The sequence below is a fragment of the Onychomys torridus genome, chromosome 8 (genome assembly GCF_903995425.1).
Source record: "Onychomys torridus chromosome 8, mOncTor1.1, whole genome shotgun sequence".
Classification (NCBI taxonomy): domain Eukaryota; kingdom Metazoa; phylum Chordata; class Mammalia; order Rodentia; family Cricetidae; genus Onychomys; species Onychomys torridus.
This window is the reverse complement of record NC_050450.1, coordinates 72,035,217-72,051,369: the sequence shown is the minus strand read 5'-3', so window position 1 is coordinate 72,051,369 and position 16,153 is coordinate 72,035,217. Positions and strand designations below refer to the sequence as shown.

General features: G+C 47.4%; 1 protein-coding gene across 4 annotated transcripts in view; it reads right to left on the bottom strand.

Annotated features, from left to right (window-relative positions):
• Positions 1-4,569: 4,569 nt before the first annotated feature.
• Positions 4,570-16,153, bottom strand: part of Hnf1b (HNF1 homeobox B) — a 54,489-nt gene continuing 42,905 nt past the window's right edge. For all 4 annotated transcript variants that reach the window (XM_036197182.1, XM_036197184.1, XM_036197181.1 and 1 more), the window contains exons 8-9: positions 14,467-14,585; positions 4,570-5,531 (exon numbers count right to left, since the gene is read on the bottom strand). In XM_036197182.1, the coding sequence (XP_036053075.1) occupies positions 5,511-5,531; positions 14,467-14,585 (140 nt within the window). In that variant the 3' untranslated portion in view covers positions 4,570-5,510. The remainder of the gene's footprint in view (positions 5,532-14,466; positions 14,586-16,153) is intronic.

Genomic DNA, 16,153 nt, shown 5'->3' with positions numbered 1-16,153 from the left:
TATGGAAGGAGGGAGATTGGACACCGAGGGGAAAGCAAGGTAATCACCGCGGGAGACTAGAGTTATATGACCACAAGCCAAGGAATGCCAACAAGCCACGAGGCCCTGGAAGAGCATGGAATGGTGGCTTGCTTTGAGGGTCTCTGGGGAGGGAGGATGCCAGCCCAGCAGCACTGATGTTGGCCTTTCTGCCTCCACGTGGCACACTCCTTGAGAGATGTGGGCATACGGTACAAGTTTGGAATCCCAGCTGCTCAGGAGCTGGAGGCAGTCAGATCAAGAATTCGGCCCATTTTAGGTGACACAGCGAGACTTCATCTCAACAACGAACAACAATAACAAAATCCCCAAACTGCAGGGAATATAATTCAGTGCAGAGTGCTTGCCTTGAGTGCACAAGGCCCTAGGCTGGAGTCCCAGCAGAGCAGCACCTCTTCCATCTAAAATGGTCTTCCGCCACCCCAAATGTGAGAGCAAAACTTTCTACTTTCTTTTTCCTTTCTCTCTTTCTTTCTCTCTCTTTCTTTCTTTCTTTCTTTCTTTCTTCCTTCCTTCCTTCCTTTCTTCCTTCCTTCCTTCCTTCCTTCCTTCCTTCCTTTTCTTTTTTTTCAAGCATCATTTCACCTTTTTTGAAGCCATTGTTCTAATCCCTTGAGGAGAACGGGGCAGGGGACACTTCTTCAGCTGCCCCTTCAGGTGATCGATTATTTAATTTGTTTATTTATCGCATAGGTGTGCATAGGTCAGAGGAAAACTTTCAAGAGTTGGTTCTCTCCTTCAACCAGGTGGGTTCCCGGGGATTGAACTCAGGCCATCAGGCTTGGCAGCACGTACCCTTTCTGGCTGGGCCGTCTCACCAGCTATGCACATGATTCTGAAGCACGCACACAGAGATCTCTCCTTGGTTGGATGGCCAGTGACGCCTTTGTTGGAAGACAAAGGTAAAGAAAGTACCATTCAGAAATGGCTTGCTCTCTTTTCTTCCTCAGCTTCTTTTCTTCTTTCAAGTTGTATGACCACTTGGCATGTTCACTTATTTCATATGTATTTATTATGTTGATTATTCAGTTATTGTTGGCTCCAGGAAGAACTGGCCTTTGAGTGTGCTTGCGTGGACACATATGCAAGTATCAGAAAACAGGGTCTCTTTCATAGCCTTGACTGTCCTGGAACTCACTATGTAGACCAGGGTGGTTTCAAATTCAGAGATCTACTTATCTCTGTCTCCCACATGCTTGGATTAAAGGTGTGTACCACCACACTGGGCTCCTTTTTTTTTTTTTTTAAGATTATTTTTGTTTTATGTATATGTTTTGCACTATGTATGTGCCATACTATCAGGGGCCAGAGAGAGCATTGGATCCCTTGGAACTGGAGCTACGGATGGTTGTGAGCTGCCATGTGGGCACTGGATATTGAACTTGGGTCCTCTGGAAGAACAGCCAGTGCTCTTAACTGCTGAGCCTTCTCTTTAGCTCCCATTTTATGAATTTGGAATAATTTGTATCATTTTATTACAGATGTCAGGACAATAGGACACAGGACAGAAATCTTCCTTTGGGAATTTAACAGTACATATAATGTGAGAAAAGAAAATACAAAAGAAACATCTTTGACTTCTGTGGTATGTTGGCATAAAAAAAACAAAACAAAACACAAGTAAGCCTTAGGAGACTGCCTTGGGTGACTGCTTTTGACACAGTCCCCTCTGTGTTTGCTCTGCTTCCTCTCCCTTGGAAAGTGTTTTTTCTCTCTACACCCAGGAAAAAGAGTTCATCCAGGTGTGTGTGTGTGTGTGAAGTCCTGCACACGCCAAGGATTCAGTTATAAAACAGTCATGTTGTAAGTCTCAGTAGACACCAGTATTTGCACAGTGGAATGACCCCTGTACGCAGGAGGCAGAGGAGGGGAAGTGAGAGGCAGAGACAGAAAGGGGGAGGGAGGAGACGGAGAGGTGGTTAGTTCAGCTGATTGCTACCCATAGCAGCCCAGTGGCGGGTTGGGAGAAACTGTGTCTCCGTCGTCATCCTCCTGCACGGTCTGCTCTTGACAATCGCTCATTTTCCAGAGTGGCTTTTGATGCATTTAATCCCTGATTCAAAGGGCGCTATCAGCCAGCTTTACCTCTAGCACAGCTGGCTCCTGCCTCCTCCTGACTTTGCCACTTCCTGGCATTCAGAGTCTTCCTGGGACTCCTGTTCCCTGCCCCCACCCCATTTAAGGAATAGGGACAAGTTCCAGCCTCCTGGGGCTCTCCAGAGCCTCCCCTGTGTCCCATTTTATCTTCTTTCCCTGTGGGAGACAAAGACTCCCCAATCAAGCCCTCTCTCCTTGGATTTGCTCTTCCTAGCCTCAGTTTACCACTTCATTTGCCTTATACCATAGAAACAAAAGCATTTGACCAAATACCCAGCACCACACAGGTGACTAGGAAATCTTGATTGACATTTGGAAGCATCAGGCCAGCCCAGGAAACTTTAGGAAGAAAGAATGCATACTACTGCATACCAATACAGTATGCACAGGTTTCAGAGTCCCAAGACATTAACATTAGCCCTGTCATTCCTCAAAGGACCTTAAAAATCCAGCATGATTATTTCCATTGCGGCTTTACATATGTCCATGGTGCTGATCCTAATCAAGGTACCTGGACTCCAAGAAGTATATCAAAGGCCTCCCCCCAACTGTGAGTGGAAGGCTTAGGCTCTCAGCTGCATTGTATTCTTATCCACCTGAATTCCGCAGCAAACAGGACAAGCTATCTGTACTTTGGGGCAGGGGGTGGGGTGGGTGGTGGTGGGGGGGTGGGGGAGTAGAGAAAGACAACCACTGGGCTCAGAATAGTTCAGTAGACTCCAAGGCAGGTTTTCATTTTCTACCTATGGATGTTAAAAGGAAGAGGTTCTAACTCAGGATGCTCCCTAGTCCATGAGCGGGTCCTGGGAGAGAGCCATCTGTGCTTGGTGGGTAAAGACAGAGCTTAGAGAATGCTAGTGAGTAAGGGAGGAATGTATGAGGCTTCTTCAAATCTTCAGAGCAGGCAGTTTCCACCTGGACCACCATACAGTGGGTACCTTTCTCCCTCTTTCAGTTGGTGAAGGGGTGTTGGGAAGGGCCTGCTGGTGTTCCAGGGACTGTCGGTTGCCTGGGTGTCCCTTCTATATAGCTTGGTTCAAACAGGGTTTGGTTAAGAAAAGTTAAGACTGTACCTAACTACACTCCCTCCCTCTCCTTGTACAGACGACCTCCTGGATCAATGTTCCCCAAACAGTGGGATCTGCCTATAAGGCTCCAGCTAAGGTTGAGGCTTCATGCCTTTACTGGCTCTTTCTGGAACTGGACATGCACTCTAAAAACTTTTTTAAAAAGGTTTTATTTATGTGCTTGTATCTGCTTGTCTGTACATGCACACCCTGTGCCCTCTGAGGCAAGAAGAGGGTGTTGAATCCTCTGGAGTTGTAATTATAGGTGGTTGTGAGCAGCTTGATGCAGGCACTAGGAACTAAAGCCAGGCCCTCTGCATGAATAGCAAGTGCTTTTTTTTTTAAAGATTTATTTATTTATTTATTATGTATAGATCTCATTACAGATGGTTGTGAGCCACCATGTGGATACTGGGAATTGAACTCAGGACCTCTGGAAGAGCAGTCAGTGCTCTTAACCTCTGAGCCATCTCTCCAGCCTGCAAGTGCTTTTAACAGCTGAGCCAGACCCTGGACATGTCCTTTTAAGTCACCTGGAGTAGTGCAAGGGAATCTTTGCTAGCTATGTGTGTGTGTCCTGGCTTCATCTCATCCTAACTATGAACTTCCTCTTAACTACTTCAACCCCAATACAGTCCTGGCAACCGAGGAACCAGTGGGGACCAGTATTTTATATCTATCTGCCCTTGCTTTGAACACACTGTTAGTCCTCAGCAAATTTTCCCAGCTCTCTGAGAATGGCCATCTTCCACTGTATTGGGATAGATGGAAACCCTGCCACCCAGGGACTGTCGCTGTAGTTTTCTTGCCTATACGTTCTCTGGGAAATACTTTGCTGGAAAGTCAAAAAAGCACAGGCCAGCGGGAATTGCCGTAGAAGAGGAGACAGAACTGAGGCCAGGGCAAGGTCCTTCCTCCCAAGTCAGCACGGAATTCATTAGTATCATCAACAGAGAAAGGACCAAGGAAGTGGTAGCATCCATAAGAGCCCCTTCTCCTGGGCCCAGATGGTCCTATGGGAGGCAAGAAGGTAGCAAGAAGCCCAGAATTAGTGATTAACATGAGAATTTAGAAGTTCATCACTACATTTTTTTCCCTTACACTTTTTGTCTTTATGACCACAAGTGACTCAGAATTGGCTCTATGGCCTTGTCCCTCTGGTGTCTTCATGGCGCAATGACTGTTCCCCACATGAAGCATGAGAAAGCTAAGATGAACCCTCGAAGAAGACGCAAGTGCAAGCCAACCCAACGGATACACACTGTGTCTCCAGTGGACTCACTGGAAAGTCTCGGGGACCAGGCCAGGGGTTCTTGGTGAAACCATAGCAGGGGAGGAGGTATGAGAAATGCGAGACTCTGCACGGTGACAAAATAAATTGCTTTAATGGGAGGCTTCCTGAGATGGCTGCCAGCCAGTGCCCCTGCCCTCAGATTTCTTGGAGGACCCACCGGCTGAGCCCCAGACCCACAGGAAGCTAGGGCATCATGCTGCCGCTATGTCCCACCCCTCTAGAGATCCAGAGGTGTGTCTTAACATCAGGAGAGCAGAGATAGCTGGCAGTCTGTCCAAAGCATGCCATCCCTGTGGCCGGAGGGGTGGTGAAGAGATTCATTTCCCACTGTGGGTGTTTTCCCAGAGTGGGGGTAGGAGGTTGGGGGTGGGTGGGAGAGGGGACAAGTTACTCTTGGAATTTCAACTCTGACCTTTACAAAGAAAAGTGATAGACACTTTAGTATTATATACAGGGTGGGGGTAGATACCTGGAAGGGAAATTGCACTTAATTACAATAGTTTATAGTTTACACCCATTGGACAAATTTACTTCTTTAGAAGAAATCTTGAGATCATCTGGGACGGGAGAGGGGTTCTTTCAGTATTTACAGGGTCTGGCTCAGTTCAATAGCACACATCCTCCTCGGTCCTCCTCATCTCATTTCAGTAACAGATTCAAGTTTTTGTATCAGTTTGTTCGATGAAGGATTGCAGCGAAGACGCCACCATTTTCTCACGTCCTGCTGCGCTGTTTTGCACCAGCCATCTCTGGGAGAAACGAGAACACTCGGCATCTCGGGAGAGGCATCATGACAATACTGCAGAGAAGGGAAGCTAGGCTTCGGGCTGCACTGCTAGAGAGCAGGTTGTTCAAGGTGCCTGCCGGGTGTCAGGTAAGCAGGGACCTCTCCTGGACTTCCCCGGTGCTCGTCAAGGTCACTGGGTTTTTCTATGACAGCTGCCCAGGGAGACTTGATGGTGTGGAAAATGGGGTTCTTGTTGCTGCACACAAAGTGAGTGGTTATGTAGGCATCACCAAGCTTGTAGTGGACACTGCAGAGGGAGAGAGAGAGAGAGGAGAAAGAGCTTAGCTGTGTGCATGCAGGCCATCAGCTTAGCTTCTTCAAGGGAGCTGACACCCAACTCAGCCAGCAAAGTCCCTGGAGGTGGGGGGCTGGGATGGGGTGGGCACTCAGCTGCATTGTGGTTGTTGAAGCACATTCCCCTTAGGAAAGCTTTCCTGGGCACTTCTGAGGAAAGAAGCACACGGCTGAAGACCCTGACATTGTCCTAATCTGCCAACCTTACCTCTGAAGTGGAGTTTTGTGAGAACGACATTTATACAGTGCTCAGGGAGATCACAAAGCAGCAGGGTGGTGAGCTCTAGGCCTCTTGTGGAAGTCTCTTCCTAAGACCTCTAAGAGCATGGTGCCCTAGACCACTACTTCGCAAACTTGGATGAACAACCAGGACAAGGATCCTGCTAAAACATAGATCCATTTCTGGTTCTTAGGCCTGGCTTAGGTCTGGGAGTTTGCATTCGTAGTTTAAAAATTATTGACCCTAATTTATTTGTGTGTGCATGCACTCACAGTGCACATGTGGAGGTCAGAGGACCACTCACACCAGTCAGTTCTCCCCTTCCACTATGTGAGTGCCGTGATCAAACTCAGGTTGATGGGCTTGGCTGCCCCAGGAGTGCACATTTCTAAGAACTCCTGGCCTCTGCTGACATTGCTGATCTACCAGAAGCAGCAAGGCCATAAAGCAATCGAGGAAATGCCCCTTTACTCACAGAGTTTCCACCAAGGAGAGGGCTTTGGAAATCCTAAGAACTTTCAAGGGTTGTTCCCATTAGGAAAAGATACCAGAGGACTGGAAAAAGAAGCCACAGGCTGACGGTGTTTGCTGCCACATATCTGGGTGGGCCAGGGAAGGCGACCCCAGAGTGTCTGGAGCCACCCTCTGGGAGGAGCCACAGGACCCATGTGAGGCAGCCTCCCCTTCCGGAGCTCAGGGATTCCCCGGGATTATTTCAGAAAATCACAGCTCTCCTTCCAGAGTCCCCCTTGCTCTCCTTCTCATGAAGGGTCTCCTTTCAGCCTAGAGGACCGTTCTCTCAGGATGCTCCCTTCAAATGCATCACACCTGTGAACTCGTAGAAACACAGGCCCATTACCCCATTACTTTCTTACTAATCAGTGCTCTCAGCGATCACCCCCATGAGGTCATCGTAACACCATGACAGATCTAAAAAAGCAAGGTTCAGAGTGAGCTGGGACGGTCCAATGGTTCAGAACCAGGAAGCCTGGAGCCAGCGCCTTGGGTTGCTTTTGGGTGACCTCCAGCATATGTCAGGGGCTAAGCGCATTCTTCCTACTTAGCCTTTGTTCTCAGTCAAACTGCTCTTGGAACTTCAGTTTCTTCCTTTACAGAAGGGAAGCTACAGCGGGCAGGGCTGCGCCAGTGCAGGTGAAGTTGCCTCAGAGGTGTCTGCATGGTCGTTATTAATAATGTCCAGCACGGGCCCCTTCCCTCAGTTCATGCTGCTCTTGAGGGCTCGTAAGCGTGGGCCTGAGCTATGCATTTGTGTGTGAGGAGCTGGTTTTCTGGTCCTCCTACATTCTTGAGGCCTTGGTCAGGATCTCCTGATACCCTTTGCCTCCTCCTCTTGCCTCTGCCCAACCCCCACTCGCCAGTCCCTCTACTTCCCACTCTCAAGCCCCTCCCCTTTTCCTTCCAATTTTCAGATTTCAGGTGGAAGAGAGAGAAAATGGCTGGTGACCTCGCAGGTTTCAATAGAAGAGCAAACAAGAAGGGTAGATAAGGAGACGCCAGTGAGATTCTATGACCTGTCATTAGGGATGGGCTTCCCAGCTCTCAGATGTTTGCTCACATAATAAAATGGTGGCAGAGCCCTAAATGTTGTCAAGGGAACTGGAATTATTTGCTCCCCTCAGAGTCTAAACATAAACATCTGATAAGATGTGCACTGGGGTCCTAGCACACCCAGTTTCATGGGGTGGGGGTGGGGGGCTGGCCCAGAAAGGTGTGGTAGCTGAGGCCTTCATCCTCAGACAATTTGTTACATAATGGTGGTAGCTAATGCATACTGAAGTCCCATTGTGTGCAGACACTATATTTAGGGCTTTGCACACACAACTTTCTATCTATCATCATGTTTTAATAACATCTATTTATTGCAAGCGTGCAGACAATTCACACAAGCCACAGCTTGTGTGTGGAGGTCAGAGGACACCTTGCAAAAGTCAATTCTCCCTTTCTACCATGTGGGTGCTGGGGATCTACTCAGGTCACTGGTCTTTACCTACTGAGCCATCTTGATGGCCTCCAGCTACCCTTCGAGGTAGGTGGCTGTTATTTATTCATTTAACCCATTACTGAGTGCCTGCTATGTGTCCAGGGCACACAACTGTGAACAGCTCTGGCCTATAATTTCACACAGTTCACATTCTGGTGAGTTTGGACAGTATGCCACTAAACATCACATTATATCCTATACCACCAGCTTTTAGGTGGAGATAAATACTCTTAGAAAACAAGTCTGGTAAGTTAGGCTGACTTGAGGGAAAGGGGGAAATAATTTAGGGAGGTAGTGACATTTGAACTGAATTAAATGTAGGAACAGCATGTAAAACCCCACAAATTGTGTTCCAGGCAGAAGAGGCCAAACCACACTGAGTGTGGTTACTTGCTGGCTGTTGTGAGTCCCTGGTTCTGCTAAAGCCTAGTGAGCAAAGGAGAAGCAGAAAGAAGTATGGAGGTGGTAGCAGCAGCAGCAGCAGCAGCGGCAGCAGCAGCGGCAGCAGCAGCAGCAGCGGCAGCAGCAGCAGCAGCAGCAGCAGCAGCCTGATCACCCAGAGCCTTGTTGCAATGAGAGGAGTTTGACAGGGGAAGGATATGCGTGATTTGTCTCTTGAAGAGATCCTCTGGGTGCGACGATCAGACCACAGTGTTGTGTCTAAGAGTAGAAATAGGAAATCAGCTAGAGACAAGAGAAGCCTTGGGCTAAGACGGTGCCCACGGGAGTGGGGAGGAGTGTCAGCTTTAGGATTTATTCTAAAGGATTCCTAGTAGAACTCAAATGATGGGCAGGATGTGGAGTATGGAGAAAAGAATGAAGGCCTCTTGTAGGAAAAGGAGGGCAGGGGTTTTAGAAAGGGAATTGCAAAACAAAGAAGTAATCTGGGTAAGGAGAAATGGGGACAAATGAAGAGTTCCTACTTTAGGTGGGCCAATTTGGAGGTGTGCTGCACATATTGGGCATGCATGCGTCTCACTAAAGATAACACTGTCACCACACCTTCAATGGGCAGGACTGCCTTGGAGAGAGATCACAGGTGCCGTCAGTATGTGCACTTGACCCAAAGTCATGGCACTGTGGTGTGAGCACTGACAAGAGGCCAAAGAGTGATCCTTGAGCCGCCCCCTCCATGCGCCAATGTTGAGAAGATGAGATACCAGCTAAGGGCAGAAGAAATACTGAGTGTTGCAGGATGAGATGGTACCCTAAAACCCAAAGGGAAAAGGAGGGAGTGATGGGCTGTATAAGGTATGGTACACGAAAGCAGCCACTGGATCCACAACATGGAGGTGGTAGTGATCTGGACATACTGGAGTATGAGGCTAGAAGCCATCCTGCACTGGTCTCAAGACTGAATTGGAAGTAAGGGAAGAGAGAAGGTTGGTGATGACAAACAGCTCACTTCTATTATTAATTTCCATCAGGTTAATGTAGCTCTATTCAGGGAAAGTATTAATTATATTTACAGTTTTAGAGATGTGGGAACTGCAGTCTACTTTGACAATAAGTAAAATGCATAAGGACTTACAATGGCAAAGCTTGCACACTTAGTCATGAGGTAAGATCATCGCCCCGGGGCTAGAGAGATAGCTCAGAGGTTAACCTCACTTGCTGCTCTTACAAAGCACTGGAGTTCAGTTCCCAGTACCCATATGGCACTCATAACCATCTGTAACTCCAGTCACAAGGAGATTAACACCTCTTTCTGGCCTCCTTGGGCTCTACCTGTGCATGGTGCTGATATACACAGGCAAAACACTAATACACATAAAACAAAAATAGATACATTTTTATAAAGAATCTGAGTGAGACTATAGGTGGAAATAAATATTCTTGGTCATTTATAAACCTCTGTCTCTTACTCTGGAGACATCCAGGGTCATTGGCAGGAGAAACCAGATATGATCCAGCTTCCATGGACTGGATGCTCCCTTGAGTCAAACACAGAGGGATACATTCTACTGGGGTCTTCTTGCAGCCAGTCCTCATGATGATCCCATGAAAGAGATTCCACTATATACAGAAGGAAACTGAGACTTGATGTACTCCCTGAGGGCACATGGGTAGAAGGCAGTAGAATCTTGAGTCTGGATCTGACCAACTCCCAGGCTTAGCACTCCTAGCCACCAGACCATTTTGCTTCCCTTACCCCAACAGTGGAGAAGAAGTTTGACAAGAAGCAGCCCACCTTCCCTTGCCAGCACCTCTGGGGGCTTCTCTTGACCTCTCCATGAACTAGGACGTCAAAGAGTGGGTAGAGGGAGCAGGAGTCAGCTCACGGCCTGCACACCCTGGTTGTGACTGAAGCTGTTGCTTGTATAGTCTCTGCTACACAGGAGCTCAGACACAAACCCTCTCAGAACAGAATTCACAATACTCAAGAGTTGAAGAGGAAGAGTCTCTGGAAAGGGCAGGTGGCAGAAGACAGCAGGAGCTAGAGAAGGACCCTTGGTAGCCAAGTGCGCCTGAAACTCCATCCTGGAGGACCCTGAGGCAGGTCTGTAGTAGCAACAGTAAGTATTGGAATCAGACAGCTACAAGTTCACAGTCTAGATTTAGCCTTATACATGCACATCCCTGCATGATTATTACGGTACTTAAGCATGCATAGCTATCAGAAGCCAAGTATGGTGGCACGTGCCTGTCCACAGCACTTGAGGGGCAGAGGAAGGAAGATTGCTATAAAATTGATGCCAGACTTGTCAGTATAGCAACTTCCAGGGCAGCCAAAGATCCTTCCTCTTGGATCTAGGCTCCTAATCACTGTTCCCTTTCTGCGAACACATATGCATGCTCTCTCCCATCTTCCAGGAGGACAGCAGTTGGTTCAGAGGCCACCCAAAGCACTCGAACCATCATCTCAAAATTAATTAATTAATTAAAAGAAAAAAAGAGATCTTGGGAAATGAGTGCTGTGGATTTATAATTGTGTGGAATTATTCATCTCCCTCTTCATCTTTGAGCCTTAGTTTTCTGCATAAAAACTCTACCTTGCAGAAGGAGTAGGCAGGCTAGCCAGATAATACATGGTAAAGCAGCAGCTTGAATGTTTGTTGGAAATTGGAGGTACTAAAAAGTACAAGTTCTGCATCCATTCCCTCTTTTATCTATCCATCCATCTATCCACCTATCCATCCACTCACTGAACATTCACCATAGCCCAAGCATTTGGCAAAACACAAAAGGCTCAGGTACTCCTGAACCACTTGCTTTTTTGCTAGAAGGTGGGAGAGAGACCCCATCTGTTAGCAGTGAGGGAAACGGTGATCTACAGCCTAGACCCAAGATGATGAACCTTCGGGAGAGATGGCCACAGTCTTGAGATATGTTACTGCCAGGGCCTTCTATGACCACATATCGACCAAACACTGAGGTGGACACTGGAGAAGGCAGAAGGGGAGACAATGGCCTCATAAGGTAGCACAGAGAGAAGAAGAAATATAGAGGGAGCTTCCCTCCGCACCTGACTATGCCCCTGACACCCTGCTTCCCCACTTATAAAGCAAACAAAAGTCTCAGTGGGAAAAAGCTCCCAAAGCAGGAGCTGGCAGAGTCCGAATTAACTCAGGTGTCCTGGCCTTTCCTACCACTATACAATACCTGTAGAACAGCACTGTCCAGGTGTATCTCCATGACCCAGGCATGGCATGCCCTAGTTGCTGGTTCCACACACACATCATCAGCACATGGGCTGTTCTGAGAAGAAGCCTTCCCAGCAGGCTCTGTTTAACCTAGCAGTTCCTGTAACATGCTCGACCAAGGACCCATCCACTCCCACCCCTAGCAACGGTTCTGAAACCATCTCTCTCCTTCTATATTCCTTCTTCTGCCAGAGCTCCTTCACAAGACCACTGTCTCCTTGTGGAGAACAATACTTTAACACGAAGAAGGAAGAGAAGCCGCCCAAGTCCCTAGTGCCCCAGGAACAGGGAGGATGCAGACCATCATCGCTTCAGTCTGCCCTTTTCCATCCTTCCTTCTGCTTTGGTTTGAAGGAAGTTTTCTGTTTGAAACTAAGCACACATGTTTAAGTTCTACTCTGGTTCCTAACCACTTACAACAACAAAATCATTGACGATTACTATGGGCATTTTCAAGAGAGAGGGCAGGGGTTTAAACAGAAATAGGATTTGGAGTCAAAGACTGAAGTCTGAGGGCTAAGTTCATCTGCATGAGCTTGGGTAGGTCACTTTCCATTCTGGGTTTCAGTTTATGTCTCTGAACTTAGAAGATCACAACTGAATGAAAATCATGAGATAATGGTCACCATAGAGAGGTATAAACCATAAAGCCAATACATTTTCTTTTTGAGACAGTGCTCCTCCTGTCTCAGCCTGCTGTGTCCTGCATGTACCATCATGCCCACCTGAGAATTTTTAAAAAATTCTTATTAGTAGCTGGGCGGTGGTGGCACACACCTTTAATCCCAGCACTCGGAGGCAGAGGCCGGCGGATCTCTGTGAGTTCGAGGCCAGCCTGGGCTACAGAGTGAGTTCCAGGAAAGGCGCAAAGCTACACAGGGAAACCCTGTCTTGAAAAACAAAAAACAAACAAAACAAACAAACAAACAAACAAAAATTCTTATATAGTATAATAATATAGTTATATTTAGTATAATAAACATCTTCAACATTGCAGAGATGAGGGTCTGGTCACTAATGAGATGTCCTGGTGGAATATAGAGACAACTTCATAATAGGTCAAGGAAGCTGCTCATGCAACTTCAAGGTTGACTAGCCACTCTGCCCAGTGGAGGGCAGAAGCCATGTGGGGGCCAATGGCAGCATCTCTGGAGCTTCTTGAAGCAGGTTAAGAGACTATTTCCTGGATCCAGAGGACTCATTTCAACAAGCAAGCATCAAAGTCAATGTGGGAAAGACAGGGATAATTAATCACTGCCTTGTCTAGGGCTGCCCAAGCGGTAGATGGATTGATAAACCTTTAAAAGAGGAAGGTATTCCCAAGGAGGGCTGCTGCGCCTGGCTGCCCCCTCAATGAGATTGGTGAGCACAGATAAATGTTTTCCCTGATGGCTACAAGGAGTGGGAAATGGCATGGGAGTAAGGAGTCGAAGGGCAGGGCAATGGAGGGTTGGCTTTTAATCTTCTATTGGGTGAGAGAAGAGTGGCAGAGTGGGTCCCACACACCTCTCTTTCCACCTCCAATTTTGGAGCCCAGTGACCCAAACTATGTGTTTAGCATCTAAGATATGCCAGGCACTTAATACACAGGACCTCTCCAAATCCTTGAAACAAGCAGAAAGTACCACTGTCATTTTCAAGATGAAGAAATGAAAGCTCAAAGGAAGCAGTAGAATGTGCCCTACTTCACTCTAGGGCAGTGGTTCCCAACCTTCCTAGTGCTGCGGTGACCCTTGACTATATTTCCTCATGTTGTGGTGACCTCCAACCATAAAATCATTTCATTGCTACCTCATAACTGCACTTTTGCTACTGTTATGAATCGTAATATAAATATTTGAGACATAGGATATCTGATATGCGATCCCATTGAAAAGGTCATTCAACTTCCAAAGAGGTTGTGACCCACAGGTTGAGAACCACTGCTCTAGGGCCAGATGAAGATGAGGCAAGGAAAGAGTCATAAAAGAACACAATCAGACGCTTATAACAGTGGGTGAGGTGTGACTTACGGGGCTCAGGAGTGGGGTGGCGGGGGGGGGGGGAAGAGGGGGGAGACGATCAACAAGATTAAACCTTGATGAGTGCTTCTGACATGAAGTTCAAGGTTGTCGCCTCCTTATCTAGCAATCGATGGAGGCCAAACAGTTCCCACAGTACACAGATCCTGGCTGCTGAAAGGTCTTATTGTGTTACTCTGGAATCCACAACTGTGTTCAGACATCTTGTCCTGTTTACTAGTTTTCGGTGTCCCATCCAGCCGGCTGAGCTACAGCCCTCCCTATTGGCTGGTTGTCTTTATTACTCCATCACCTCTTTGGAAGGTGGGAATTACTCATCCTCTGGGGTGATGATGACTAAGCTGCCAGACCTCCCCACTTTCTGTGCACCAGGAAGCTGAATTTAAGTTTCTTAATAAATCATCAAATGGGCACAGACCTCTGAAAGAGTCACACTGTCTACTGGGGAGCCCCCAAAGGGTTAGCACAATTAAGTTAGTCCTTGGGCTTACAGTGCCTGGGGGTGGTACGGGCTCTAGACCAAGAGAATCAGTCCCAAGACCCCCGATTCACCTTTCTCTTTCCCCACTGACCACCTTTGCAAAGCTGACCACTCAATAGACAACCTGACCTTCCCATCCCATCCTGGAAAAACCCTTTCCATGGATCATCAACCATCCCAGTCAGGAATGCTCAATTCTGATGTCTAACAGCATTATGTCAGCCAGACTCCAGTGACCCATCCAACTTCAGTCTTCACTGAGTACTCTTGTTGGGGAGCAATAAGTCCTTTTGGCTTGTGGCCCATCCGTTTTGCCCTCTGACCTCAGGGATTCTCTTTAGCAGGTAACTGAAGAAGAATCTCATAAGAATATAAGAATGAAACCATGGCTGAGTATATACTCACTCCTTTGGTACCTTGACAGTCTGAGTCATCACATGTACACACACACACACACACACACACACACACACACACACACACACACGTTCACACCCTGGCCCCATCCTGTTGGCATTACCTGTTTACTAGAAGACATGCTGGTGAGGGTATTGATGCTACCGGTATCTGTGACCACCATTGCAGATGGAAACCGGGAGGTGTGGGAATACTGAGGGGGTTCCTGTTTATGTGCATACACTGGAGAGACAGAGAGAAGACAAACTCAATATATACACACAGACACAATGCTGCCATAAGCCACACTGTCGCTCCAATTTCTCCTATGGAGAAATCCTGGTTCTTCAATCAAGGTACATAATCTTGGCTTGGTCTCCTCCCTCATAAAATAAGGGTGATATCTATTGTAGGAAGGTAATCACATTTAGACTGCCTTGAACTAAATATATAGCCTTGTGCACACTTCTGTTTCCCTGACTTTGGGTGAAATATTAAGAGCCTAAGCATCAACAAGCGACCTTGTGCATATGGAGTACATCGGCTGGCCAACACGAAGCATCTGCCCAGGTGTGTGCTTACTGTTTCTGCCACAATTCAAACTCCAGGTTTCCTCTTCGAGTAGTGGACAATGAACAAGAGTAATTAGATGCACATGTAATTAACTGTATAATTCTGGGCTATGCCAGTTTCACTACAGTGATACCAAAGCCTTATGATGTCACAGAAATAAGGAGGATAAACAAAAGGAGACTTGACTCAACAAGACCTCCAGGAGCACGTGACTCGATATTTAGTTGTTTTAGTATTTGCCCACCACATCTGGAACCTTGTGACTCATGTTGGCTGTCTTTAAGAATCATGTGGATCCTAGGTCACCTGCCTAATGAAAACATGTAGATGCTTGGCCATGAGGGAGGGACCAGCATGTTCCCAAAACATGGACCCTACCAAGGAGGCCTCCAGTATGAAAAGGAGGTGAAGGTCACTGGCTGCTGGTTATTTCCTGGTCTAGCCCCCCTGGGCTCTCACTTCATGGAGAGTCAGGTCTGCTGGGTTTGAGCAACCCCATGGGTCATGGTGAGCACCGTGATACTATCCCACCCAGGCCTATGAGGTGAGGAGAGAACATACTACTGCCAGACTCTAGAGGAAGAAGAGGGAGGCACATGTGGGTCCCAGACCCTGCTGCAGTCTGTGGCAGAGTTTTAAAAGCCAAAGAGATGTGATTGGAATGTGAGGTGTTGTTTAGAAACCTGCCCTGCAGGCCTGACTCAGGACTGAGTCCTGAGGAGAGAAGGCTGAACTGCCATTCAACTGCAGACCTGTCGCTTGTCAGCGGCAGCTGGAGGAAACGGCTCAGATCCCCTTTGCCCTCCTTCCTCTGAAGAGTGACTTAGTAAACACACATGCATTTCTGCAATGCTTTATGCTTGTGAAAGGCAGGTCACCCAGATTTTTACCTCATGTTCATAATTACTCCATAAGCACACTATTCCTGTTTTATGCATGAAGAAAATGAGATTCAGAGTAGCCAGTGGCTACATAGTTGTTTAAGACTAGTCTAGACTGGATACTTCCTGAAGCAGGCAAGATGTCCATCTCCCCATCCACAAGGTCTTCCTTAACTTGGAAATTGGGGCTACCGCCAGGTTTGGCCAGAACAGTGGATGCCTGAGATCAGGATGGAAGGCAGGGATATGTAAATGTAGGGAGGCATAAAAGCTGAGTATGGGGACCCTCTGTGCAAAGGGCAGAGGCTCTGGGCTCCTTGACTTGGTAGAGGACAGGTAATACTTTCCATGTCAGTT